This window comes from Narcine bancroftii, chromosome 3 (genome assembly GCF_036971445.1).
Source record: "Narcine bancroftii isolate sNarBan1 chromosome 3, sNarBan1.hap1, whole genome shotgun sequence".
Lineage (NCBI taxonomy): Eukaryota > Metazoa > Chordata > Chondrichthyes > Torpediniformes > Narcinidae > Narcine > Narcine bancroftii.
The window spans coordinates 305,100,231-305,128,027 of record NC_091471.1 but is presented as its reverse complement, the minus strand read 5'-3'; the positions used below and the strand labels follow the sequence as shown (position 1 = coordinate 305,128,027).

General features: G+C 42.3%; 1 protein-coding gene across 20 annotated transcripts in view; it reads right to left on the bottom strand.

Moving 5' to 3' along the window:
* Window positions 1–27,797, bottom strand: part of LOC138759021 (receptor-type tyrosine-protein phosphatase S-like) — a 449,917-nt gene that overhangs the window by 79,962 nt on the left and 342,158 nt on the right. For 11 of the 20 annotated variants that reach the window (XM_069928794.1, XM_069928793.1, XM_069928795.1 and 8 more), the window contains 6 exons: window positions 19,045–19,304; window positions 18,074–18,164; window positions 16,651–16,866; window positions 12,499–12,659; window positions 7,077–7,189; window positions 2,860–2,901 (listed from right to left, as the gene is read on the bottom strand). In XM_069928794.1, coding sequence (XP_069784895.1) covers window positions 2,860–2,901; window positions 7,077–7,189; window positions 12,499–12,659; window positions 16,651–16,866; window positions 18,074–18,164; window positions 19,045–19,304 — 883 coding nt within the window. The remainder of the gene's footprint in view (window positions 1–2,859; window positions 2,902–7,076; window positions 7,190–12,498; window positions 12,660–16,650; window positions 16,867–18,073; window positions 18,165–19,044; window positions 19,305–27,797) is intronic. The other 9 variants (XM_069928787.1, XM_069928788.1, XM_069928801.1 and 6 more) reach the window with 3 other exon arrangements.

Below are 27,797 nucleotides of genomic sequence, written 5' to 3'. Positions count from 1 at the left end.
AAGAGAATGAGAGAAAAAAAAGAAAAAAGAGGGGAGTGTGTGTGTGTGTGTGTTGATTCACATACAACTTGGCTATGACACCGCTCAATCCCTACTGTCCAGTCTTGCAGCTTGCCATGAATCAGGGCCACTTTGACTGAACTGGGTTGATGCCCACAGAATGGTTACCAAATAAAGGGCAGTCCATTCACAAAAACAGTGCACAGCCTGACCTAAAAGGGTAAAAGGGTTTAATCGTTGCTGAGAACATGTTAAAGAAGAAGTTTAGGGCAATAAAAGTTCTAATAAAGAATCATTGCCCTGAATTGTAGACTTTATGTTTCTCTCCACGGATGCTACCTGTCCGGCTGACCATTTCTGCTCTTTATTTGAGATTTAAAGCATCTATGGTGGTTTGCTGTTGTACAGAATACTTCCTGATCCTTAAACAATCTGTGCAGTGGAGGGTTACTGGGCCCTTTAGTTGTACAGGTGCATCCACACCACCGCTGTGATGAATGGATGTCAAAAGGTTGCATCTAGCACAACCCAGATTAATTTCCATTGTTCTTCATTCCACAAATCTTGCAAAAGACTGCAGTGCTATTTATGCTAATTACACCTGACTGGAGATTAGATGTAGACATGTGTTGGATTTTTCTCTTCTTGTTGCTCCTGAAAGACAGAACTTGGTGTTTCCAATAATGACACAAATATCTTCCAGAACAATTCTGGCCCAGAATTGTGAAGTTCTTGAAATCAGAGGTTGAGAGCACAGAAGACTCAACCCAGATTAGTGCTGCCCTCCTGACGTGAGGTGACAACCCCCTTATAAGGAGATCCAGAACTGCAATCCTGTCTCAAAGGAGACCAGAGAGGGATTGATCTGGAGCAGATTAGGGTTGGCAGGAAGAGGATTGGTGTGGAAGAAGAGAACCGCTGTGAGACTGGGAGAGGAATAGAGTTGGGGAGAGGGAAGGGGCAATGTAATCTGTTAGTGGGATGATGACATGGGTATAAGACAGAGGTTTTCAAACTTTTTCTTTCCACTCACATATCACCTTAAATAATGTCTACAGGATGGTCATTTTAGGACATGATCAGATGGGGAAGATGGATTGCAAAAATAATGGTGTGAGATTGTTGTGGGTTACAGTTGGCGAGGTGATTGAGGTGGAGTGTGCTTGGAGTGATACACAACAAAGAAATCTTAAAGATAGCACGTACCTGGCTGAAGATGAATTTCCCGTGACCCTGGTCAGGTCAGGTCTCTGAAATGAATGCCAAAACTAACCACAGCCCCATAAGAGTCAGATTCAGTTTGTGGGCCTCATTTATTAGTGTAGTAAGAATTTGCCTAAATTTCATCGAAACAAGCATTGCCTGCTGTCACTGCGCCTCCCCCTCCCATGCCCACATGCATCAGATGCATGGGTGAGTTATATCGAGCTTATAGGAGTGTGCTGCTGGGACCAACAATCTGTTATGTTGTGCCCAAGAGCACAGTCTGATGGCAGGCTTTCCAGTACGATGCAACTTTGTGGTTGTGTGGCTAATTTTAGCTACATTGTATTGCAAAGGACAGGGTGAACCTAGTTTGAGGTACTTCTGTGAACTAACATTCTCTGTGGTCTCTGGTGTACAAATGAGTCCAATAAAAAAACTAAAAGATTAATTTCCATATTTTACTATTACTTTTGATATTTAGGAGATAAATTATGGTTCATGGGAAGAGTGAATAGGAATTTGATTTAAGCATTTAGAAGAACACAGAAATCTTTTACTGGTGATAGTGTTCTCTTCAGAATAATGGGGAGAGTTTCACAAGATGTATTTGTTTAGAGAGAGAGAGAGAGAGAGAGAGAGAGAGAGGAAATAGTGATATCTGGAGGTTTTCCTAGGCCAGAGGGATGTGAAGAAACATTTCAGTAGGGATTATGCATCAGAATATTCTGAAGATTAATGGCCCAGCAATCGAGGTGTTGTGAACCTAAATTCACCCAAATTGGGTGAAAATTGAGCAACCCCCTCCTCATGACCCCCCGCCCTGCCTTCACAAGAGTAGGCAATTTTCACAGAGCTGGGAATTTCTGTGGTTACTAATGCCCAAGAAAACTGTGAATCAGTGTCGAAGCCCTGCTTTGGAGAAGTTTGGCAAGGATAGCATGGGCTGCATCGGCTCATTCTGTGCTCCAGCCATTCTATGACATCCACTATGTGTGTGGTGGGGTTGGCTTCCAAACCCTTCCCTTCTGTTCTAACCGCCCCTCCCTCTCAGCCTCACTGCACCCTCCCCGCCCCATCTATTCACTGCTCCCACATCCTCAAACATACTAGACCACCAGGTGAAACTGATGAAGCCACAAGTCTGCAGGCAACCCTGGGCTTAAAGTATTGATGTTTAGAGCATACACCTAAAAAAAAACATGCAAAAGTGAGGGGAGCTAAAAGCTTAGCCAATGAGCAGCCAGGAGCTCGAGAGAGAAACACAAGTTAAAAACTACATTAAGGTGGATAATAAACACAGATTATATATACACACACTGTGTGTGTGTGTGTGTGTGTGTGTGTATACATATATATCACACACATATAAATATATATGCACACACATACATACATATATACACATACATACATTGTATCTATGTACATGTGTACACACACACACACATACACTGTATATATACACATATACATATACTGTGTGTATATATATATTGTATATACACACACAGACATATATATATATACATACACATATATAGATACATACAGTATATATGGACATATACATATGTATATATAAAACTATATATTAACAAAACAAAATAAATAAACTAACAAAACAATAGGCATAAAATGCAAGTGGGAACTAACTTGCAAATTCGGGTTCACTGAGGGGACTGCTGACAACAGATTCTGTGAAAAGAAACATCAGCACGTGAACACACTTGAACCTACAGGTTAGCAAAACGCAACTCAAGGGGGAGATAACAAAAGTACAAAACGGGAACTCAAACAAACAAACAAATGCATGAGTAAACAATCAGTCTCCGATCTGGCCCTCTCAAAGAACTCGACAATTTGTGATGTTTCTTACCTCTTTCTTTTTCCTTTCTCTCCTCCAGGTTTGCTCGCTCTTAAATGCAACCGTAGTAATTGTGTCCACGTAGGACTGGCTGAAACATCAGGAACCCCATCTACGAGGGCAGGACCCCAGAATGGTGCTGGTTGATCCTGGGAGGGGAAATTGGGGTTTCTTGCGAGACACAGACGGGCCAAAGATGGATAAAGGGCAAGGTGGAGTCCACAGTTAGACTGCCAGTGAAACCAGAAAGCCTGCAGATGCTGTGATTGCACAAAAGTGCCGGAGAAACTCACACACGTCCTGAAGGGCTTGCGCCCAAAACATTGGGTATACAGTAAAACCCTTGATATCTGGAATTCAAGCAACCAGCAAAAATAAAAATCTACACAAGTTTAAAATTATAAATGTCCTCTGAGGTAACACAGAAACCTTTGGTGAAGATGGTAGCATATATTCAGCCAGCAGAGTGGCTTGGTTGTGCTTTGCTCACAGCAGTTGTTTGGATAAAGTTGTGCGAAACAGTAATGGTATCGTCAGGATTAAGAGCTGGTTGACGCCACTCGCCGTTGGGGTGACTTTCTTAAAATGTCTCCTTATGTCTGTTTAATAAGAGTTGCCCTGGTCAGAGGCTAAATCTGTAAACTTGCGGAAGGAGGGGGTTAATTATCTATATGCTATTGTTTGTCTTTTGGGCGGCTCTGTGGAAGGGGAGGAACCTGCAGATTCAGCGATGGTTAAACATTTTCAAAGAATGTGACTGAAAATAAAATAAAATGCTTTATGTATTAATGTCAGTGAAGTTGTTGAAGGTACTGTATAGTACATTTGTCTTTTAAACTGTTTATTCTTAATGCAAGTGTCTTAGTTAGGCATTGTAAGAGTAACTCTTAAGCAACTGGAAAATACACCTATCTAGCATCTACCAATCCCCATAGGTGCTGCATACAAGGGGTTTTACTGTACATCTTTGACTTTTATGGATGCTGTGGGACTGCTGAGTTTCTCCAGCACTTTTGCCTGTTAGACTCCCAGTGCTTTTTCTACTAACCTGACCCTTATCTCAAGGTCCAAGTTGTGTTGGATCTGTTTATGATGGTGTCATCCATCATTCTCCCACCTTTATCTGCCTCACCTGGGTAAGTTGGCCTTTTCATCGATCGTCAATATTTTATTAACTAATCATAAAAACAGATTGCGGGTCTTGGAGATTGTCTTGGCGGTTTCTAAACGTATCCCAACTCGAGCCCACTTCCATCGATTCTCCTGTCATCACTACTGAAGATAATGTCCCAGTCTGCACTGTGGTTCCACAGTCGAGCTTTGGCTCTGTTTTTTGCTGTGTTAGCCACACCCCAACCATGGCGAAGACCAGTGGTGATCCCCTTTCCTGACAGTGTCTGTCACACACTGATGAGCAGTAACCGGTTCAGCTCCTCCCTCACTCCTTGGCGCAGGGTCACAGCAGTCACATGCAACACTTAAATCATCTAATTCAGTGTAGAATGTGGATTGACCAGGGTGGCTCGTGCTGCTGGATGACAGGGTCAAGCAGCCAAGATCTAGCCATGGAAGAGTTCTTTGTTTCTGTGTAGATGGGGCAATAATCTCAGTGAAAAAGCACACGTTCACCGTTGCACACGTCCACCCTTGAGCTTCATCTCAAAGTGACATTCATATCGCAATCATTAACTGCTCTCTAGGTGACCCAGATTTAAGAGTAGATGGCTTTGCCATCAGGTTGAATCCTTTCTTGTAGCTTCCAAGACAAACCTTGTAGTCAAAATGGAGAGCACCATTTGAAGAGCCTAGTTTATAGGACGACACCTATGCTCTGTTTGTGGGTCTGAGCTTGAACCTTTGTAGCCAACCATCCACAACCATTTCTACATGACCTGTCTGTCCTTGGCCTCATCCAATGTGAGGCCAAACATAAAGTTGAGGGACAACACATCATATTCCTCTGGACAGCCTTAAACTTGACAGCATGAAGCCTGATTTTTCTAATTTAAGGTAGCTGCCACCCCCATCTGATTCTGCTGTTCCATCTTTTTTTTTAATCTACTCCAGTACTTACTTTCACACTCTCCCTCTCTCTCTCTCCCTCCCTCCTTTCTCTTTCCTGCTGCGCCCTGCCCATCCTAATGGTTTCTCCTTGTACCTGTCTCTCCACTGCCCACACCTTCTGTCCTCTTTTCCCCTATTTATTTCTATAATTTTACCTATGTTATCTTAGTCTTGAACGAAAACATTGACGGATCATTTCTATTGATGGACACCATTGGATCTGCTGATTTCCTCCAGCAATTCTTCTTCCTGCCTTGTTGACGTGATTGATGATACCGCTTTTGACTAGCTTGGTTCTGCCAATCTGCACTGGATATTGTCTATATAAATCCAGTGTATGTTCTGTCATCTGACCTGGAAGGCAGTGAGTGATTCCCGAATTTCCTGACATCCTGAATGTGACGACAGAGAACCCAATATCAAACAATCCCTGCTGAATGCTGCTTCCCCCGCTGCACTGTTCACCCACAATGTGTTTGCACAAAGCGCCATCAAGTGCTGCCAAACCTGGATGATAAAACATTCTTCTCAATGTGCTGATAAACGTAAGGAAATTCTCAAATGCACCGAGGGATTGGTTAAAATTAATGGCGGAATCAGTCATGATTTGACAGATCGCTTCCCTATAATATAGACGTCTTCAAGCAACACATCCTAGACCCAGCTGTCATTTTCTTCAATCATATTTCCTGCATTGAATTTGTATAATGACTTTGTACTATATTATAGAGCTATTATTTGATGATGGGATCTTACATTACACTGCATCTTTTTGGGGAAAAATGGCAGTGCCTTATTTCATGCTTCTTGGCCTCCCACTGCTGTCTGTGACAATAAATTTTACAGATCCACCCCTCTCTGGCTGAGGAAATTTCTCCTCAAATTACTTGGCCAACTTTGAGCTATTCACAACCAATCAGCATGAAATTGGGTGGGGGGGGGGGGGAGAAATCTGGAACAGATTGACTGGTGACAGGAGAATGGGAAATCCATATTGCCCATGATGTAAATTCCCAGTGCTACCATTGTCATATACAAAGCAGGAGGATGTGCTCCATTGACCTTCAGTGTGATGTGCAGCCCGTCACATTTCAATATTCTATGAACTGGACTTGGGGAAATGTATGTCTGAACAGGGTCATTGAGAGGATTTAACATTGATTAGTAAGTAACCTGTCAAGTGGATAGAGCTTTCAATGTGACCTACAAGGTCTCTCTTATAACCTCAGTTGCCTTGAGGATGCTTTGGCTCTTGTTTGCTCAGTTTAAAGACACATGCTGTACTCTCTCAGCCACACACAACACCCACCACATGTCACTACAGCCCTACGAATGTGGACAAAAGACTAATGTGTTCCAAAAAGGACTTCCTTCATTTTTAAGCAGTGATTTTCATTGCTTCCTGGTGTCCAACGAAGATTAGATTAAAAAAAAATAAGTACAAGGAGCTCATTCTGCAACAACTGACAATCTTTTCAAGACACATATCAAAGGACTGCACCGCAAATTAGTCCACTAAGACGGACAGGATACAGGCTGCCTTCATCAGAATTCCAGCTTGCTAGTCCAATGTTGAGGCTGCTGACTGAGGGAAAGTGGGAGTGGGTGGATTCGGAAGTTCAACAGAGGGAAGATTATCCTGCTTTATCCATCTACTCTTGGAGGATATACTTACATTGTATCTCTGTGATGTGCTTTTCCCTGTTCAGTCCTTTCCCTGAATTCAGGATCACTGGTTCAAAGGGTAGAAATGAACAACACAATATTGCATCACCACCACTCTTCTTCATTCCCAAACTCCCAAATAGTTCAGGCTCCAGTGAAGTGATGTTCAGCAAGGGCTGACTCCATGGCACTCATCAAACAATGATAAATGAAACCCATGCTCTCTTTTGATAACTCCCAACCTCATCGACAGAGAGCACAGCTGCTGCATCTTTACCTGGTGTCTGAAAGTTGATGCGCCTCATTTCGACTGGGTCCATGGGATGATGGGACGGCACTTCTGCATTGTTGAGGAGACACTTGGTCCTGGGATCACTTTCTTTACGCTTTCTGTCATTGGAGTGAAATGGATACAAGCTTGGTTAACGGTCTGCCAAGAGCATTGCTGACCAATAGCATTGGAAGAAAATGGGTGCAGGTGTAGGCTACAAGGTCAATCAAGTCTGTTCCAGCATCTGATATGATTACGACTGATTTGCCGCAGGCTCATCTCCTCTTCTCCAGGGCCCTCAATTCCCTGATCTTTCAAAAACTTCTAAATGATTTTTTCCCCTTGGAGTAGGGAATTCTACAGATTTACCACCCTCTGCAAGAAGTTTCCATGCATCTCAGTTTTAAATGACCACCCCTTCTACTGTGCTGTGCAATTGTAAACCTCATATATTTAATTAAAATCACCCACATTATTTCTGAAACTGCTTCAAGATCCGTAGCAAGCTGGAAGATTTTGCATGGTAATTTTTTCAGTAAAGCTTTCAATAGCTATGCCATTTATTCTTTCTTAAACCTGGCTTACTGAGTCTCATTGGGTATAATTGTATGCTGTTCGGAATAGAGCTGTGCTTGCTCAGACTAATTTTACATCAAACAAAATGACTCGAGCAGCAGGTGAATGACTTCTACCTTCTGCACTGGGCCAGTTAATTGCCCCAGTATTGCATGAAGCTTAATTCCTGTCAATTACCAATCTCAAACTGGATTAAAATAAAGCATTAAGATTTTAGAGACATAGAATCATAGAGAGATACAGCATGGAAACAGTCCCTTTGGTCGTTCAAGTGGGTTATAAATTTCCCCTGTACACTTGTCTTAAATTAATTCATTTTGGTTCTTCTTCCTTCATTTTGATCAATTCCTACCAGATTGCACTCCTCCCAGATTTCACCCCTCCCCTGCACACCAATGGCCAATTAACCTTACAATCTCCACATCATTGGAATATGCGAGGAACTAGAGCACTGGTGGAAACCCATTTGATCATAGGGTGAACGTACAGACTCTACATGGCAAAAACCTTGGGGCCAGGATTCTGGTTCAGTGAGGCAGTAACTGCCCCAGCATCACCTTGAATCAAAGTCCAATCCTGTAACCGTGATGGTGTTGACAAGTGAGACAGCATGGCTGTACAGTAGGAATCCCTATTATCTGGAATTCAGTCCACTGGAAACTCAAACAACTGGCAAAAAAAACCCCACGAATCAAGGAAATAAATAAATAAAGCAAGTTCCAAGAAATAAAATTGGGTGGATGGACCCACAGGGGGAGCACTGAGACTTCGTTGGACACACACAGGGTTGCCTCGCTGAACTAACAATGCCTCTCAATAACCATGCATTTCTTTCACTGTAGCCAATTGCAAGGTGGTGAGTCGGGCTGTCAGTGCAAGGAAGGTGCTCGTGTTGTTCTCTGCAACCCACAACCACAATCCCTTGGTGAAGCTGGGAGCAAACATTCAGCCAGCAGAGCTGCATTATGATGGCAGCATGGTTAGTATCGTGGTTAGCACAGTGTTAGTCTTTGTAAGTTATGGGAATTACTTGATTAAAGTGAACTTTACATAATTAATGTCTACAATTCTGATATTCTTTTCAAATTACTTTGCATTTTGCCCTGTCTTTTGTCCTTTAAATGGAATATTCTTAATGCATGTGTATTAAGTATTAAGGTGCACTGGAAGAGCCTCAGTCAACCAGAAAATGCACATAATCGCCATCCACGATCCATGGAGCTGTTGGATAATGGGGATTCTACTATATTTACTCCGAACTTGTAGTTGAAAGGTTTTTTTAAACAGATAGCAGTTAAAAGAAAATTATTCCAAAATTAAAGAAAAGCATTAATTAAAATAAAACAAATTATTAATTGTTTAAATCTTGCAAAATGATTGAAAATTATTTTGAGTTCTTTATTAAAGCGGTTGGTTACCTGTCAGGCTTGCTGTCCATGATTGGTGCATGAAAGGAAGAATAAGGCCTGAGTAAGTGTTTCAGTATGAACACTAATAATTTACTCACATACAGAGTGTCACCACCTTGGCTAATTAACCAATATGCTTCAATAATAATAAGTAAAACACGAAAATCTGCAGACACCGTGGTTGAAGTAAAAACACACAATGCTAGAAAAAATTTAACAGGCCAAATGGTGTCCTTTACATAGCTGAGGTAAAAATACATAACCAACATTTTGGGCTTGAGCCATTCATCAAGGTATTGAAAAAGAAGGCAGATTAGAAGAAACTGGAAATCCTTCTTCCCTCTCTCCAGTTCTCACCCCTCCCTTCACCTGGCCATCCCTCCTCCTCTTGATCGCTGCCTTCTCCACCTTTCACCTCCTGCCTTTGTGACCACACCTCCCCCCCCACCCCCTTGCTCTTTTGCTTGGATGCCTGCTGACATTTTTCCACACCTTGATGAGCGGCTCAAGCCCGAAACGTCAGCTATGTATCTTTACCTTCATTATATAAAGGACACTGTTTGACCTGCTGAGATCCTCCAGCTTTGTGTTTTTATGCTTCAATAATGCTGGGAAGTTTGGATTCTGTGACGAGATCTGGAATGAAAACTAATGATAAAGGGCAGGCCAGCAGATGCTGGGATTAAGAGCCACAGATCGTTGAGGAGCAGGGTGGAAGAATAAGCAACCTTCAAAAGGCCAAAGCCTACCAATGGAATGATTTAAGTAATATTTGGACTATCTTCCCGCTTGCGATCCAGTCTTCACTATAACCAATCAACAAGAGAATGATGATTGCATGTCTCTACAATAAGTGTTACAAGATACACTCCTTTTTGAATCCCTTACTCCAGATTCTTCCTTATGTTTTCACAGCCAGCTCTCACAGTCCAATGGTTTTTCAAAGTTAACACTTTTAGTTCAGAGGTATATACAGTTTAAATTACAAAATAGTTTCTGATATTCCACAAAGGGTACCCTAGCATTAAAAAAAAGCTCACCCTGGGTAAACCATGTCATTCCCAGTTACCTGATTTCAGCTCGGGTACCCTTTGTCACTTGATGCCTGCCAGAAGCCAGAAGGGCGTGTCTGCTGGTTGATGACACTCATTTTCAAGAGGCACACAGGATGGATGCATAAAGTATACAGAATAAGAACTCACAAGAAGCAGAGATAAAGCACCACGACTCTAAGGCTGTGTATCTTAAGGGCTCTTGAGCCCAACTCTTTGCTGTGGAGGTTGGTGATCACCACAAGATTCGAGAAATTTGGATTCAGATGACTCTGCTCTTGTGCAATCTCTTCCTTCTCCAATTTGGTCAAGGTCACAACTTTCTAGAGCATGGTCAAGAATTTCCTCTGCACCTGACTCTCCTCCACAAAACCAAATGTTGGATAAACCTCTCCTTATTTGGTTCAATCATTTGGTTTCAATGATTATAATCTTGGGAAGCACCTTGGGACATTTTAGCATGATAAAGGACCTTCATTACTGCAAGTTATTGAAGCAGAGCCAGCCAAGATTTTTGTGGTTTATGACAAAGCACTGCTTTATACAATGCCCCCAAGTCACACACAAAGAGCAATTAAGATTTTGTTAAAAAAAATTGTAAATTTAAGATGATGACAAGGACAAATTAATTTTTCCATTAGAGAGAATAATTTGAGGGTCTTCTGCCATAAAAAGAATTAGAGGAAGATATATTATTGTGTTTACAGTGTGACAGCAGATAGATAGGTTTTTGGGAGATAAATTGGGGCAGGTTTGTTAGTGTAGGTCACAAACAAACACTTCAAAGCCGATCTTATTTAAAATACTGGAGCTCTGCTAATGCTAGACATGTCGGCCCCAGAGTCTTTGCAAAAGCTTTGGAGAGTGCCCAAGAGACTTCACTAATGGATTGTTGTTTACAAAAAGGCAACAGCTGAAAGAACTTGTCAGAGCCGCAGACTGTCTGGAGTGGAACTTGCTGTTCTAGGAGGTCCATGTGGTTTTGCAAGCAGAGAGAGGCTTTCTCTCTGAGTCTGTGTGTGTGTGTGTGTGAGAGAGAGAGAGAGAGAGATCAGTTCTACAGTGATACAGTCAGCAGCAGCAGCTGGGACTGGAACAGGACAAGCTGGAAAGCTTGTGGAAAAACCCCATTTGGAAGATGGGTTGTGAGTGCTTAGTTTACCCTAGTCAAAGCCCTTGTGGTTCATGCAAGAGGAGAGGACAGGCTGTCTAATGTTTCACTCAAAATAAGGGAAGCAAAAAGGAACTCTGTGGTGACCTGAAAGAAAGAGGTTATCATCTGGAGAACCCAAAGGAGGCAAGTTTCTTCGGCAAGGTACTGAAGTGGCTGATTAACAAGGAATCAGTTGTAGGTGTCCAGTGAACAATGAATCTCTCTCTGAAGACCGACAAGAACCTTCCTGAATAGTAACCATTTACCTTTCAAGTTCCAAATCCTGGAGAACTTTACAAATTTAAATTCTGTGCACAGTATAAGAATTGCCTGCAACCAGTGAACTTGGAGGAATGAGAAGTGAGATTGGACTGTAAATCAAAGAACTTTTCTGAACTTACACACACACACACACACACACACACACACACACACACACACATTACATACACGTGCACTTAGAATTAGAAGGGGGTTAAGTTAGTTAAGTCAATAGTGATAAGTTAAAGTGTGATTTTGTATTCATGTTTAAAGATAATTAAAAGCAACTTTTGTTTAAGTCATCATTTGTCTTAGTGAATATCCATTGCTGCTGGGTTTTGGGGTCCTCTGGTTTCGTAACATTACTGAATTGACACCAACTTGTGTCAAGCCTTTGCTAAAGGCCTCACCTTACTTTAGTTAAAAATATTATTTCAGCCCCAATAAAAGACTGAATTTTAATTGATAATTGGTTAGTTATTTTAATTAAAGCAAATTTTGGTATTATTGTTCTTTTATAAAAATATTACAACTGCAAAGAAGAATCACTTTCTGAGGCCACATCTGCATGATATGTATGATCAACAGCTTAGTCTTGCATTGTTTCACTCCTCTCTGCCCCACCAAGTCACTCTGTTCTGTGGCTGCCTCTGGTGGAATGGCCAATTGGGCAACATAGAGGAAGCCAAACATGTCCCAGATATTGGGATGCCAGAGACTGTGTGTTTCTGTTGGATGGCGAAAGGATTGAGGGAGAGAGTAAGAAGTACAAAGCTGTACTTCGCTTAACTTGGCAAGTTTCATGTATGAGCTAAAAAAAATGTTAGCATGACTTCACCACTTTCATTACTTTGTAAATTGTTTGGGGCTCCACAGCCAATCCACGCTCATGAAGCATGGTTGATTTCCCATTGGACATCCACCAAAGTTCTTGCCTACTCGACCCACCTCAACGTCAATCACTGAGATGCTCTTACTTTTTGTACAGTAGGATGGCGATGACAATGCAGATGATGAAGACCACCGCCAGCACTGGGCCCACCACCCAGATCAGACCTTCTTCTCCGTCGATTATAGGCTGTGGGTTGGGGTCTGCTGAAAGGATGGGGTCGGAGTATGGACTCGCTGCAAACATCTTCTGCAAAAAATAGTGAAAGAGTAAGAAACTCTTCTAATTCACCAGCTGTTTTATGCTAACCCTTACCAGCAGGCTTTCATAAATAAATCGGAGCAGAAATAAAACAGGATTCTCACTGATCCTCATTTGAAAGAACTGAACACTTAAGAGCCGAAGTTGGCTATCTGGCCCATTGAGCCTACTCTGCCGTTCAGTAAGATCATTGGTGATCTGGCTGTGGACTCAGCTCCTCTTACATTTCTGTTCTCTATAATTCTTAATTCCCCTTTATTCAAAATTCTATCTAACAATGTCTTTGGTATATTTAATGAGGCAGCTTCTATTGCGTTACTGGGCAGAAGAAGCTGAGCCTGCTCATCTCTGTCCAATATCTACTCCCCTGAACCTTGAGGCTATGTTCCAGTAAACTTGATGTATCACAGCATATTTAGTGCTAGTAAATGGGGATAAATATCTAGGTGAAAAACTCGAATACCTTCCAAATGCTCACAGCAGCTGAAAAGTTGAAAGACGTCATTTGGAGAGAAAAACAGAACATAGCTGACATGGGAAAAATGCGCCTGGTGATGTTCTTGTCTGATGGAACACACTCAGATTTAAAACCTCTGCTCCAGTAATAATGCTACTGGAATAAAATGTCGGGCGGGGGAATGACACAAAAGTGCGTTCTTTTTCACATATCAAAGTAACATTTTGCTTTTGGAATTTGTCCTTGAGTTTGGCAGGGCAGGATTTGTTCTTCCACTTAGATGCACCACTCTCAAAACAATCTAAACCGCTTAAATGTGAAAGAAAGCTGCATCGCGCAAAAGGGTTGAGTGAGTGTGGAGCGCCAAGCCTAGAGGGCACAGATGCAGAATCAGGGTGGACATTAAACATAAACATATACCTGTTCAGGGGTATGGAGACACTATGGTTGAAGCATTTTATATGGAAAAAAGGCACAAAGTAAGTGGTTAGATGCTTCTGAAAAGGAAGAAGTGTCCAATTCAACTAGGTTGGATTTAGTCACAATTTATTTATCTTAGATCAGAGCAAGGATAACATTTAATTTGAAATGAGGGGAAAACAGCTTTATCTAATGAATGCTTATGGAGCGGAGCTTGTTACAAGAAGATGGATAGCATGACTTAATTTGCAGTGAAACTGGACAAACACTCGAGGGACAAAGGAACTGATAAGAGCAAATGTTGAAGACAGAAGGAGCCATTTAGGGAACTAGTTTTGTTACTGTGCTCCACAGTTCGGTAGGGGAATGGGGGACGGCGACTGCAGGACTCCATATCTGCCTGTTTTTGGAGAGGTATGCATGTGTGCCCTGAGCATCAGAAGCCAATGTGTTCATGTGGACCCTTAGTCTTGTACCATATGTATTTTTTCGAGCATCCTATAAACCCCATACAGAGCATTTATCAAATCTGACTAAAATCTAATCTCAAGTGTACCTCTTGACATGAATGAATTGTATCTTATCTAAACTGGAATTTCATGCTCAAATGTTTGATTCATATACAGGTACCTCTTAAAACAAGCAATTCCCATGCAGTCACATTTGGTGATTTATCTTGGGATATGATAGAATTTTTCTTGGATTCACTTCACCTGTAATCAACTCAATCAGCTTGGATAATCCCTAAAAATAGCGGGGATGACTCTTGCCACTCCAAGTGAGTGTTGAACGTTTATTTTATTTGCAACATAGTAGAAGCCAATTCCGGCCATTTAGCCATGCCGCTCAATTACACTTAATTAACGCACAACCCCATACATTTTGGAGGGTGGGAGGAAACATGAGCAACTGGAGGAAACCCAAACAGTACATGGGGAGAGCTCCTTACAGGCAGTGTTTGATCGAACCCAGGTTGCTGGCGCTGTAATAGTGTCGCGCTAACTGCTTCACTAACCATGCCATCCATCATACTTTATAACTCATCTCTTGTCAACTGACAATCTGAAGAGTAGTTATGATTTGGAACAGTTAGCGTAGCGGTTTGCGTGACGCTGTTACAATGCCAGCGATCTGGGTTTGAATCTGGTGCTAGCTGTACATTCTCCCCATATCTGCATGGGTTTCCTCTGGGTGCTCTGGTTTCTTCCCACCCTTCAGGAACATATGGGGTAAGGTTAAATGGGTATTTGGGCAGCATGGGCTTGTGGGTCAGAAAGCGAGTGACCATGCTGTATGTCTAAATTAATTGTAAGTGTGATTACAGTCGTTGTTCTACCACAACCTTGGAATTACCCAACTTCTAAGATGATCTGTAAAACCCACTTATTCTAAGAGGATTTTGGTACTTATCTCTAATCATCTTTGCACAGGCCATGGCTTAATTGGGAGGTCATTTGCCTCAAGGCAGAAGGTTCATCCCACAGCAGAGATGTGAAGGTTATGAGGAGAAGGCAGGGAGTGGGGCTGAGTTGGAGAATGGACCAGCTCGTGATGGAATGGCGGGGTTGACCCGATGTGGCAAATGCTCCGATATCTTCTGGTCTTATGGTGTAAAGATCGAGGATGATGTACCAATGAACAACTGATACTCCTTCATGGACCTAAGCAAAGGTCTCAACTTTCTCCCTCAGCTGGACAAAGAAACCAATCCCCATGGTACTACATTGAAGGAAAGTCAAGCTATTGTCCCACATTTTGTGGCCACCATTTTCCCCTCCAAATAACATTGATATAAACAGATTAGATGGCATTGTTACATTTCCATTTGTAGAAGCTTGATTCAAACCAACAGACTGTGTTTCCTGATCAAGCAGCGAAAAGCTGAAGGGACTCAGCAGGTCAAGCAACTTTCATGGAGAGAAATCAGCAATCGAAGCTCCAAGTTGTGTTCTGTTTCGAGTGTAAGAGTCTGAAAAGAAGGACCCTGACCCAAAACGTTGATTGGTCATTTTGGTTGATGGAATTGATCTGACCCACTGAGTTCTTCCAGATTTGCTTTGCTTTCTCAACATTCCAGTTTCTGCATTTCCTTGTGTCTCTCTGGTTGCTTTTCTTGATTTACCATTTTGAGGTTAGAGAAAGTGCTGAGAAATGCAAAGCTTTAATTAAGTGAATTTCTGTTTGATACTCCTCGTGCTGGAATACGTTTCAGTGTGCTGAAGATGATAAGTAAATGTTATTTTTGTTGAAGAGCTCAGCCAATGGAATGCAAAGATGCTTGTAGTCTCCAGAACCCCACACCCACTGCTCATCAATACCCTCTTTCTTTTATTAAAATGCGGACAGTCTTCTCACTGATTAACACATCAGTTCCCACCCCACCCCCTCACTCCACCAGGACTGCCTTCAGACAATCATCTACCAATGTGCACACCGATCTTTACCAGTCTACTCTTTGTCAGTCTACTCTTTAGTCAGTCACTACACTGTGGAGGCTAAAGATTTCTTGCACTAAATAAAGGTTAGGGATAGTTTTGAAGAATGGAACCCATTCATAATCTGGATTCCTCAGTACTTCATCCTCAAACTTAGTGCGAATTCTCTACAAATCTCCATTCTCAACAGATGGCCTATTTGAATGTCTAATTCCAGTTGAATGCTCTGTACGAGATGTATGATATTTCTGTTACCCACTCCTTAAAGGATGAGAATAGAGGAAAACCATGAGAATGAAGGGTTGCATGCATGCATGCACTGTGAGTAAGTGTGCACGAGACTGTATGTCTGGCAGTGAATGTGTATGCGTGTGCACGTGATTGTGTGTATATGTGTGTGTTTGTCTGAGTGTGACTATATGAATGTACCTGTGTGTGTACATGTTAGTGTGGCTGAGCATGTGGGTGGGTGAGATTGGGAGGGGGAAGATGGGAGATTAATTATAATATTCAGTGAGATATTCCCTATACAAGATCACTCTTGTAAAAACATAATGTTGGAGAAACTTGGCAGGTCAAACGGTGTACTTTATGTAGCAAAGATAAAGATACAAAACCAATGTTTCATGCTTGAGCCCTTCATCAAAAAGTAAGTCAGATCACTCACCGCTTCTGGAATGTCCAGGACACCCAGGATGAAGAATACATATTTATTACCCTCCTCAAGTGGCTTGTTTTCAAACCCACCATAAAACCGCTGGTCGCCAAGAATGAACTCCTGTGGAAGAAGATCAAAGCGACCTGCGATGTAGGGTTTGGTGTGGCCCAGTTGCCGGCGGGGACGGAGGCTTCTTCGCCGGCGACGCATCAGGTCCTGGAGGAGCTGGAATGTAAAGAATTTATTTGAACAGGTCATTCCTGGCCCAGTTGCCAAGTTCCAGCAGTTCCACGGGGAGAGTTCAACATCTGAGAGCTATGCAACCAAATGCACAGAGGCCAGCCAGGTGAACAGAAGCTCAGTGTTACAGGGGTTGCCAGAGTGCTGTGAATTCTTTCCTGGGTCACGTCACATCTTCATGTCCCACCTCCCTTCTCAGCGCAGGGGAAGCTGGGTCACGGAATGAGCACGGTGCTGGTTAATGAAGGAAAGGTGTTGACCACAGACCACTCTGAGCACAGAAAGGCAGGGTGGTGTTGATTCCGCACAAAACAATAAGCTCATAAAAAATGGGAGCTGGTATTGGCCATCTGCCATAACAAGATAATGACTGATCTGGCCACAAATTCAGCTCCGCTCCCCATTATTCAAAAATCTAAAAGCTGTGTCTCAAATATATTTAATGAGGCAGCCTCTACTGCTTCCGCAGGCAGAGGATTTTAGAAAAGCAGTTCCTCTCATCTCCATCGCAAACCTACTCTCCCAAACCCTGAGACTATGCATCCTAGTTCTCGCCAGGGAAAATAACTTTCCTGTCTCCATCTTAGGTTTCGACAAGTCCCCTTTCTTTCTTCAGGATAGGAATGGAACTAGTAATGGGAGTGAGAGTAGTTGGTATGTGGAACACACTGCCTGAATTGGGGGTGGAGGAAGGTAAATTAGCACTTGAATTGTCAAGACATAGAAAGCAACAGACCAAAAGCTAGTAAATAGCATTAATTTAAATTGTACGATGATCTGTATGAAAATGTTGGGCTTCAGGGCCTGTTTACGTGCTTTATGTCGCCGTGACTGATCCCCTCCTGGGTGAGATAATGCCCCAAGTTGGAACCTATCCAAGTTGGATAGGAAGGAAGAGACAGGAAGGAGGAGGAAAGGTGAAGCATTTGTGTGGGTGACACATGTAACGTAATGGTTAGTGCAACGTTACTACAGCGCCAGCGACCCGGGTTCTAATCCGGTGTTGAGTGCAATGAGCTTGTATGATCTCCCTGTGTTTGCATGGGATTTCCCCAGGTTCTCCAGTTTCCTCCCACCCTTCAAAGCATATGGTTAATTGGATGGCATGGGTTTAAACAGCTGGAATCGGCTCCTGCTGGAAAAAGATTGATGGCACCCGAGAGATGGTGAAAGGAATGATGTGCCCACATACCTCTTCCAGATCCATCTCATCTGGACTGTGCCACGTGTTGATGAACTTGCCACGAGATTTCTTCAGTGGAACCACGATGATGTAATAGGCTCTGAAAAACACGGGGAAAAGCATGTTCTCACAATCTCAGCATCAAAGAGCACGGGCTACACGGAGGACAGAAAGGCATCGTGCAGCAGGTACAAGGATATGAATCAAGGTGTGCATCTCAGAGTGCGAGAACCTCGTGCCAGAGCTCTCCAATGCACATCTTTCTTCGTGCAGGTTTCACCCCAAGGACGGAGCAGGTCCAGGATTTCACCAATCAAAAATGGACAAGAAGTATGACTCCATGAGTGGAAGTCTTCTTACAGCAGATATCTCTCCATGTCTGCATGGGACAAGGACGGTCTAAATTTGATGACAGACTTGTGTGCAATGGGTTGGCCTTATATGTAGCAGAAGGTGGCTGTGCTTCATTTCAGTCCCCTGGGGCAGGATGGTGGTGGCAGCAAGGAGTTTGATGGGTGAACACTAATGAGAATGATGGCCATTGGTTGCTGTCTTGTCCTACTGGAAAGTTGGCCATATAAAAGTGGACACTCAGAAACAGAGAGGAAATAAAAAGATAAAGGCTGGAGAAAAAATAAGATGGTTTAATTAAACACTTGCTTTGAAGCTAAATCAACAATTAGTATGGTATGGTTAGTGTAACAGTGGCAACGACCCAGGTTCGAATCTGCCACTGTGTGTAAGGAGTTTGTACGTTCTTCCTACGACCATGTGGGCTTCCTCTGGGACTTTGGTTTCTTCCCACATTCCATGGAGTTATGAGGTCACATGGATGCTTTTGGCGGCATGGGCACGTGGGTTGGAAGGTCCCATTACTGTGCTGCGCCTCTAAATTAAAAAAAAACTAAAAAATTCCAACCGCTTGGTGAACAGAGTGAATGTGAGAGAATCTGAATGTTTTATGTTAGGCCCTTTCTTACATGACTGGTGTCACCGACTCCACCTCCGGCATCCGGACCAATAGGGTTCCGTCAGTTTCCACCTTCTTGATGAAGTACGGCTTGGTGCCCAGGATGGCGGGGGCAGTGCGGGCCGACACCGTTTGTTGCAAGCCCCCTACCGTGTTGCCGCGGTTAGTCAGCACGAACGAGTACTCCTTGTCCGGTTCAAGGTTGGTGATCAGCTTCTTGGTGGCTCGCCCGTCCACCTCGACCACAGACTGGCCGTTTTTATACTGGATCTAGACAGAGGGGGTCGAGGAGAGAAGCAGTGGCTGAGACAAAAGTGATTTGAACCCAGCAAAATTGAATGAGTACAGAAATGTAACCCTGCTAAAGTAGTCACATTGTGAGATGTAATTAACAAATGATAATTGATTTTACGTAGTTTAACTCCATATTTTACATTTGTTACAATAGTTTCTCTTCTGGAATTATGCTACACTTTATTGCTCTCTCATCATGTTTTGAGATTTAAAAGTTTAAGCATTCTCGAGAAATTCAGGCTAATGCTTAAAGATGACATTTAACAGACTCTGCATGACGCTGATGAAACTTTATTGTCATATACACAAGTACAATGAACAGATGGACCCAATGTTTACTGTTGCTGCCACACAATATACCAAGATAGAAAGAGGTACAATAAATCTTAAAGGTTAGATAAATAAACATTTATAATTGCAGTTGGAGAAAGAAAATAAAGGTGACTTTTCAATATTGCAGACAAATCTTTTGTTGGTCCTAGTTGGGGTTAGGGTGGCAAGGGGAGGTTGATAGTTGTTGAAATTTAAAAAAAAACTGTTCTTGAACCTGGAAGCGCAGGACTTCAGGATTCTGTAGCTTCCTGTTAATTTTTGTACTAGGTGCAAGAACTTCCAACAGTTTGGATGAAACTTAACAAAATATCCTGTCAGCTTGTTCAATTCCAAACAGTGGCGGTAGTGAAGGAACAGTATAAATCAGGAAGTGCATGTGACTGCGTGTGTCTACATGAATTTAATCTACACACTGACTTGACAAACCAAATTAGCAGTAATAAATTTAAAATGTAAATTATTTTTTAAGTACAATACCTGGGCCATTCCAGCTCACGAGCCTGTGTTGCCCAAACCCACACATTAACCTACAAATTTACAGATTTTTGGAGGGTGGGAGGCAACCCAAGCACCCAGAGGAAGCCCACATAGACATGGGGAGAACATACACACTCCTTTCAGACAGTGCAAGATTCGAACGTGGCTCTGACCGTGCAGCCCTTTATGTGGGGGCTGAATTGATGGAGATTGTTTTTTTTTTGATAACTGCATGGAGAAACTAATGTGAGACAGACAATTTTACATTTAGTATATGGTGTAATATGGAATTAGTCATAATGATTAAGTTAAGAGGCCTTTAGGAATGTGTGATCAGAATCTGATAGATTTTATATTAAGATTTAACACCTGCAATGAGGTGTTAAATCTAAATAAACCAAACTGTGAAGATATGAGACTTGGGTTGGCAATGTTAGATGGGAAAATACAGGAAAAGGCTTGACAGTGGATAAACAAAAGCTAACTTTAAAAAAATTAACACATAGTTTACAACAAATATGTATCTTTATTAGGAGCCAAAATCCAATAGAAATATGAAGTAACCATATTAAACCAGAGATGTTAATGATAGTGTTGGATCATTGATAAAAAGTGATCCCTCAGATGAGCCTTGCCATTCGCTTTGGTCACGGCTGATCCGCCATTGGCCTCATCTCCTCTTCTGCGCCTGATCCCCATTGCCCTCAATTCCCCAAGCTTTCAAAAATTTTCCCTTGGGTAAAGAACTTAAGGGATTCACCACCTTCTTGAGGAGGGTAAAATTGCAGCATTTGGATCAGGAGCACCAAGATCAGAGAAGGGAAGGTGGAATACGAGACCAATCTTATCACAGAACATAAAAGCCGACAGTAAAAGCTTCTCTAGATGCACTAAAAGGTAAAGATTAGCAAGAGGTTAATGTGAATGCATTACAAACTGAGACAGGAGAAATTGTGTAAGTGAATAAAGAGATTAAATGAATATTTCATGCAGTCTTCAAAATAGTACTGAAGTACACACCAAGAGAGAACGAGAAGCTGAAAGAAATTAGCATAATTTTAAAAATGTATTGAATTAATGGGGTTGAAAACAAATAAATCACCAGGTTTTGAAAGAAATGGCAAAGGAAATAATGGATGCATTAGCTGACATCTTCTAAAACTTTTTTTTCCACAAGTCGTAACTTAGCAAATATATTTACAAGTCTCAGGAAGGAGTACGAGAGAATATGGGGAACCGTAGCCAATCAGCCTGTCAACAGAAGGAAGGAAAAGGTGAGAATCTATTACTAAAGCAAGAGGTTATGGGGCACCTGGAAAAGAATAATATGGGTGTGCAAAGACAATGCAAATTGATGAAAATTACGCCTGTAAAGCCCGTGAGAGTTTGATGAGATTGTAACCAGCAGGACAGAAGAGCAGGAAGTCGAGTTACAGTTTGTGGCAAAAATTTAGATGAGGGTATCAGGTGTAGCATATCCAGGTTAGCCAATGACGTAAAGCTGAGTGGTCGTGTGAGTTGTGAGGAGGATATGGGAAGACTGAACTGAAGTGAAAGCTGACTTCCAGGCAAATCTTCAGTTGAAGCCTGAAGATCCAAATTTCCCCATAGAACACCTAAAAACCACGATCCTGCAGACCTGAGGAATACCTAGGGTTTTCCACACAGAAGAACAAAGACTGGTTCGATGAAAACAACCTGGAGATCCAAGGATTGCTGGCAAAGAAGAGATCTGCCCACCTTGCTCAGCCATCTGTCTTGATATGAAAGCAGCCTTCCGCCTGGTATGCAGCAATCTCCAGTGCAAGTTTCGAGACATTCAGAACATGCGGTGGACCCACCTCGCAGAGAGAACTCAGCTTTGCGCAGACACCAGTGACAATAGAGGGTTTTATGGTGCCCTGAAGGCGGTGTACAGTCTTTCATACCAGGTCCAGAGTCCCTTGTGCAAGGCAGGCGGTCAGGTGCTCTACACAGACAAGGCGTCCATCCTAAACGGATGGATGGATTCTCTTCAGTGTCAACCACGTGACCCAAGACTCAGCAATTCATTGCATCCCACAACAGCCAGAGAAAACACAACTGGTCAAGATTACAACCCTAGAAGAGACTGTCAAAGCCAGAGAGCAGCTGAAAAGTGGCAAGGCAGCAGGAGTCAATGGAATCACACCAGAGATTTGGAAGCATGGGGTCCCAGTAATACACTCCAAACTCCATGAGTTCTTTGCCTGCTGCTGGGAACAAGGCAAACTACCACAGGACCTTCGTGATGCAGTCATCATCACCCTGTACAAGAACAAGGGAGAAAAGTCAGACGCTTCAACTCCCCGGGGATAACACTGCTCCCCATCGCAGAAATAATCCTCGCAAGAGTACTCCTGAATAGACTGTTCCCCATCATTGTAGAAGAACACCTCCTAGAGAGTCAGTCTGGCTTCAGAGCCAACAGGAGCACCATTGACATGCTACTTGGTCTCAGGTAGCTCCAAGAGAAATATAGGGAACAGGACAAGGGACTGTACAGGACCTTTGTCAACCTTACTAAAACGTTCTGCACAGTGAGCAGGAAAGGTTTGTGGTAAATTATGGAATAACTAGGATGCCCTCACAACGTTCCTCAGCATGGTCAACATGAAGATCAGCATGGCCAAGTTAGACACAACAATAACCTCTCAGAGCCCTTCTCAATAGGCAACGGTGTAAAGCAAGAATGCATCCTCGCGCCAACTCTCTTCACCATCTTCAGCACGATGCTCCAAAGGGCCTCAGAGGACCTTGATGACGAGGACAGTGTCTATATCAAGATTGATGAGGTTGACAATAGACCAGCAAAAGGCAAACAGTGCATTTGACAGGCTGTACAAAAGAGTCTGGAACAACAAGCATCTGAAGAAAGGCACAAAGATCAGTGTATACAGAGCCATTGTACTGACCACCCGAGTTGTGGGTCACCTACTGTCACCACCTACAATTCCTTGAGCACTTCCATACCATCCTCAACATCCACTGGAGTGACTTCATCACCAACATTAAAGTCCTCGAACAAGTGGAGGTTACCAGCATCAAGACCATGCTGTTGAAGATACTGCTATGCTGGGTACAGCACATTCACAGGATAGAGGATCATTGCCTGTCCAAGATTGTCCTGTTTGGCGAACTCTCCACTGGCCATTGTGACAAAAGGGGCTTCGAAAAAGAGGTACAAGGACTCTCTGAAGAAATCCCTTGGTGCCTGTCACATCAATAGTGCTCTAGCCTCCGATCTCGTGGCCTGGTGACACACCATTCATCAGTCTGTCTCCTCCTTTGAGGGCTGGCCTTGAGGACAAAAGGAGACGGAGGAAGAACCTGACCTAGCAGCACCAAATCCAGAACAGAATTTCCCTCGCAGCCGCTGCGGCAAGGCACGTCTGTCCCGCATTGGCCTCGTCAGCCAGCAGCAAGCCTGCAGCAGACGTGACAGCCCCCTTCCTAAATCTTTGTTTGCAAAGCCAAGCCGTGATGATGGATGATGGGAAGACTGCAAGGAGATCTTGACAGGCAAAAGGAAAGGTGAGAACATTCTAAATGCAACACAATATACTTTAAAAGGTGCTGGTGTTCAGAGGGAGCTAGATGCTTTGGGAGTTATTCCACAACATACAATTGGGAAGTCAAATCATATTTTTAGAGGATTTAAGTGCCAAACCATCTTATTACTAAGAAACGAGTCCCTTGTGAGACTGCTTTTAATATTGAAACATCATTTTCTTTTTACACTATCTGCAAGAGTAAATATTTATCCTTTGATATTGATCATCTATTTTTCCTGTCTCATGGCATATGTGGTAATTTATATTGTTGCAGTGGATGTTTCTTATCTGAGTGGCTGCAGCTGGTAGAAATTTTGGAGCATCTGTACATTGTACACAAGTACATGAGCAATAAACTCTCATACATAATAAGGTAGGATGTATTTGAAAATAGAAAAAAAGTGGAATGAAGATTTGTGGCTGGAATGAAGGGTTTGTCCTTTGAGAAGGGACTGATCTCCTTCCACTGGAGTGGAGAAGAATGAAAGGCGATCAGATTGAAACTTTCAAAGTTCTTACTGGGCCTCAAGATGTGGATATAAGGGTAATGTTTTCACTGGGCCATGAGGAGGGTCGGGGTTCTCTTGCTGAATGTGTTACAGAAAGAATTCAATAGAATTCTGGAAGTTAAAGGAATTAACAGCCATGGGGCAGGTCATGAGAAAGTGGAACTGAGGCAAAAGATCAGCTGTGGCTTCAATGAATGGTTGGGCAGGTTACATGGGATGAATGGCCTAGTCCTACTTCAGTTTCTTAGATACTTCTGTTCTTTCAAAGGAAACCTATCCAATTTTTAAAACACAGTTTGGAGGTGCTCCACTATAACTTAGGACTTGAATTATTAAGGTACTGCTCACACTAACCATCTCTCATATTTAGAAACCTTATTTATTTATCTATTTATTTATTTGTATATATGAATACTTGTCCTGCATATGAATTGTTCGTCTGTTATATGTGTTATGTCTGGTTGTGTCTCTACATGTTTTGAACCGAGGACCGGAGAACGCTGTTTCGTCAGGTTGTACTGATGCAATCAGATGACAATAAACTTAACTTGACCTGTGCATGTTTGAATTTCCATTGTGTGCTTTCATCAGAGAGGTCTCCAGAATCCAATAAATTGGAGAAATTTATTTATGAGGGCAAGATTAAAAAGGCTGGGTCACCTTTTGAAACAAATGGGGCTGAAAGGTGGAGATAGATTAGAAAAGACCTCATTCCCTCTGCAAAGTAAATAGCTGGGGGATGGTGGGGAGGGGGGAAACACACGTAATTCACTGCAGAAGGATCAGAGGGGAATTTAAGAAAAAGTTCTTCACTCAAAAGATGCTGGTTGCCCATAACCTACTGATGAAAGGATGGAGGAGGCAAAAACATTCATCTTATTTAAAACCTGTAAACGTTAAACTCATGTGCTGAAACTCTCCGGATTACGGGAAGTAAAACTGAATAGATCCATTTTTGGGGGCGACAGGGGTGCAATGAGTCTCGTTCTGCATATGAGGTATGGGCATTAAAAGTAAAGGAAGGAATTGCTTGGTTTAATGGGGTGCAGCAAATGTTCACCTGATTCCTGGAACGAGAGGGAGACATAGTGATCGAAGATATTCTCTTGAGTTACAAACCACAAGTGATCTTACTGAAAAATATAACATTCTGGATGAATGTTCAGAGAAGACATGAAGAGATTGCTGTCCCCGATAGGGAAATCTAGAACAAGGATTTGGGAGTGAGGAGAGGAGATGCATCTCCATTTAGTGCATTGCGAATCTTTCAAATCTTTACCGGAGGACTCGTGCTCGATTAACAAAATACTCAATCCTAAGACGAATAGGATTTTGGATGCTTAGGGTGTCAAGAGCCTCGAGGATTGGATAGAAAATTGGAATGTAGGAAATTGGCTCTGATCTTATTGAATGATGGAGCACTCTCAACGGGCTTGAATTACTTCCTCCGGTTTCTCTGTTTTCTCATCTTTGTTCAATATCACATGACAGACAAAGCGAGATTACAAGGTTGCATTTGAAAGCAAATAACAATTACTTATTGCAAATTACACACGAGGGTAGCACTCAGACAGATAAAAAGGCAGACAGATGGAGTATCTTTATGAAGAGGGGGTGATTCCCTACTGATTAGGAGTCTTTACACTGGAACAAGATGAAATTAAGATATAACAGATTCCAGTAAGCAACTTCATTCTTTTCAGGTGTATTTTCTGTTACAAACTATGCCAAAGAACTGTAATGTCAACAAAGAACACTTAATTATTAATTCAATAGATTTCTTTTTAAACCCAGGTTTCTTCAGCAACCTAACATCAAGGATAAAAATATTGGACCATCTTTGAACCATCCACTATGGGAACATTTCTCTCCAATTACCCTATCTAAACCAGTCACAACTTTGCACAGTTCGGTCAAGTCTCCTGAGAATCCTGGCTTTCCACTAGCATTGGTGAAATCCCTCAGTTGTTCTAGCAGATCTTTCCTGCCCCTATTCTTGGAACCACACCACCTTTCTGAAGTGTGGCTGGTCGTAACTGGATACATTCCTAACTGGCCTAACCAGTGTTTTGCACTGGCTAAAATTTTCATACTTCTTCATGGTTAGTGGTACAGTTACTGTTGTGGCAACAAGGTTAAAGTGACTGGGGATTGAAACATGGTCTCCCCATGTCTGCATGGGTTTCATCCGGGTGCTCCAGTTTCCACCCACCCTTCAAAACGTATGGGGGACGTAGATTGGATAGCCTGTTACCGTGCTGTATGTCTACATTTAAATTTTAAAAAAAATCATTCTATTCTTTTATGAAATTCTGGACCTCACAAAGAGATCCTGAATTAGCTCCCTCAATATATCCTGCCACTTACCAGCATTTATGCACCCACAGACTCAGTTTCCACTGATCCTATACATTTTTTAGAACATTTAATCTATATGGTCTTCTTATTCCTTCTGCCAAAGAATATTACTTCACAGTTTTTGGTCCTAAATTTCAGATGCCACTTGCATTTCTTCTTGCAGATGTTTGCTATTCTCATGCTCACCACACCTCCAAATTTTGTCTCATCAATAAACTACAAAACTTTAATCCTGAACATCCATGCTATTAATAGATATAAAAACCAATAGGCCCCAGAGAGACCTGTCCGGAAAAATCAACTGTTAACCCCATTCTCATTTTCCTGTCTTTGAGACAACTTCCCATGCTCTCTTCTCTTTGGCTTGGCTTCGCGTATGAAGATTTATGGAGGGGGTAAATGTCCACGTCAGCTGCAGGCTCGTTTGTGGCTGACAAGTCCGATGCGGGACAGGCATGTCCGTATTAACCCACTAAATCAATGGAACCTTAATTTATCAAATGTCTGAAATGATCCTTCTCTGTTATCAAAATTAAAATCAATCAGTTCAGTCAAACACATTTTGCCTTTAATGCTAATTCCCCTTTACCATCTGAAAATTTTTTAAGTGCATTTTCCCTGATTAAATCTTCAAAAGCTTTCCCACAATCGACTAACTGCTGCTGCCAACATGCTCTAGCACTGTGTGTTGCAATTGCGATACTACCGATAAGAAATGCATCAGATTACCTTTGATTCAGAAGATTATTGGTTCAACTGCCACTCCAGAATCCAAATGGCTGATGTAAACTACCATTTTACTTCAGTATGGAATGCTGGACTGTTAGGAATATTTTTAAGTTAAAATTTGCTGTTGAAGTTCATACTTTAGTCCTCGAGGTCAGAACTTCATTTATGTTTTTTTTACACGGCCGCTGTGTTCCAGAAAATTGTTCCCAAAATTCCTGAATGCAGTCTGTGTAAAAGGTCCTGGAGGTAAAATATCATTCCAACATTTTACCTCCTGGATCCCTAGAGAATTTCACGGAATGCCTGCAGTCCAATCACAACTGCAGGCATTCGGCAGCAGTGGCGTCCCATGTCAACCGAAAATACCACATCTTGGGTATTTAGTGTTCTGGTCATTCCCGTGTGATAATTTCCAATGGAAAAAAAAAACATCAGTTATATGTAAAGAACATAATAGAGTAAGAGGAATTCTGATCCGTGTCAGAAATCTG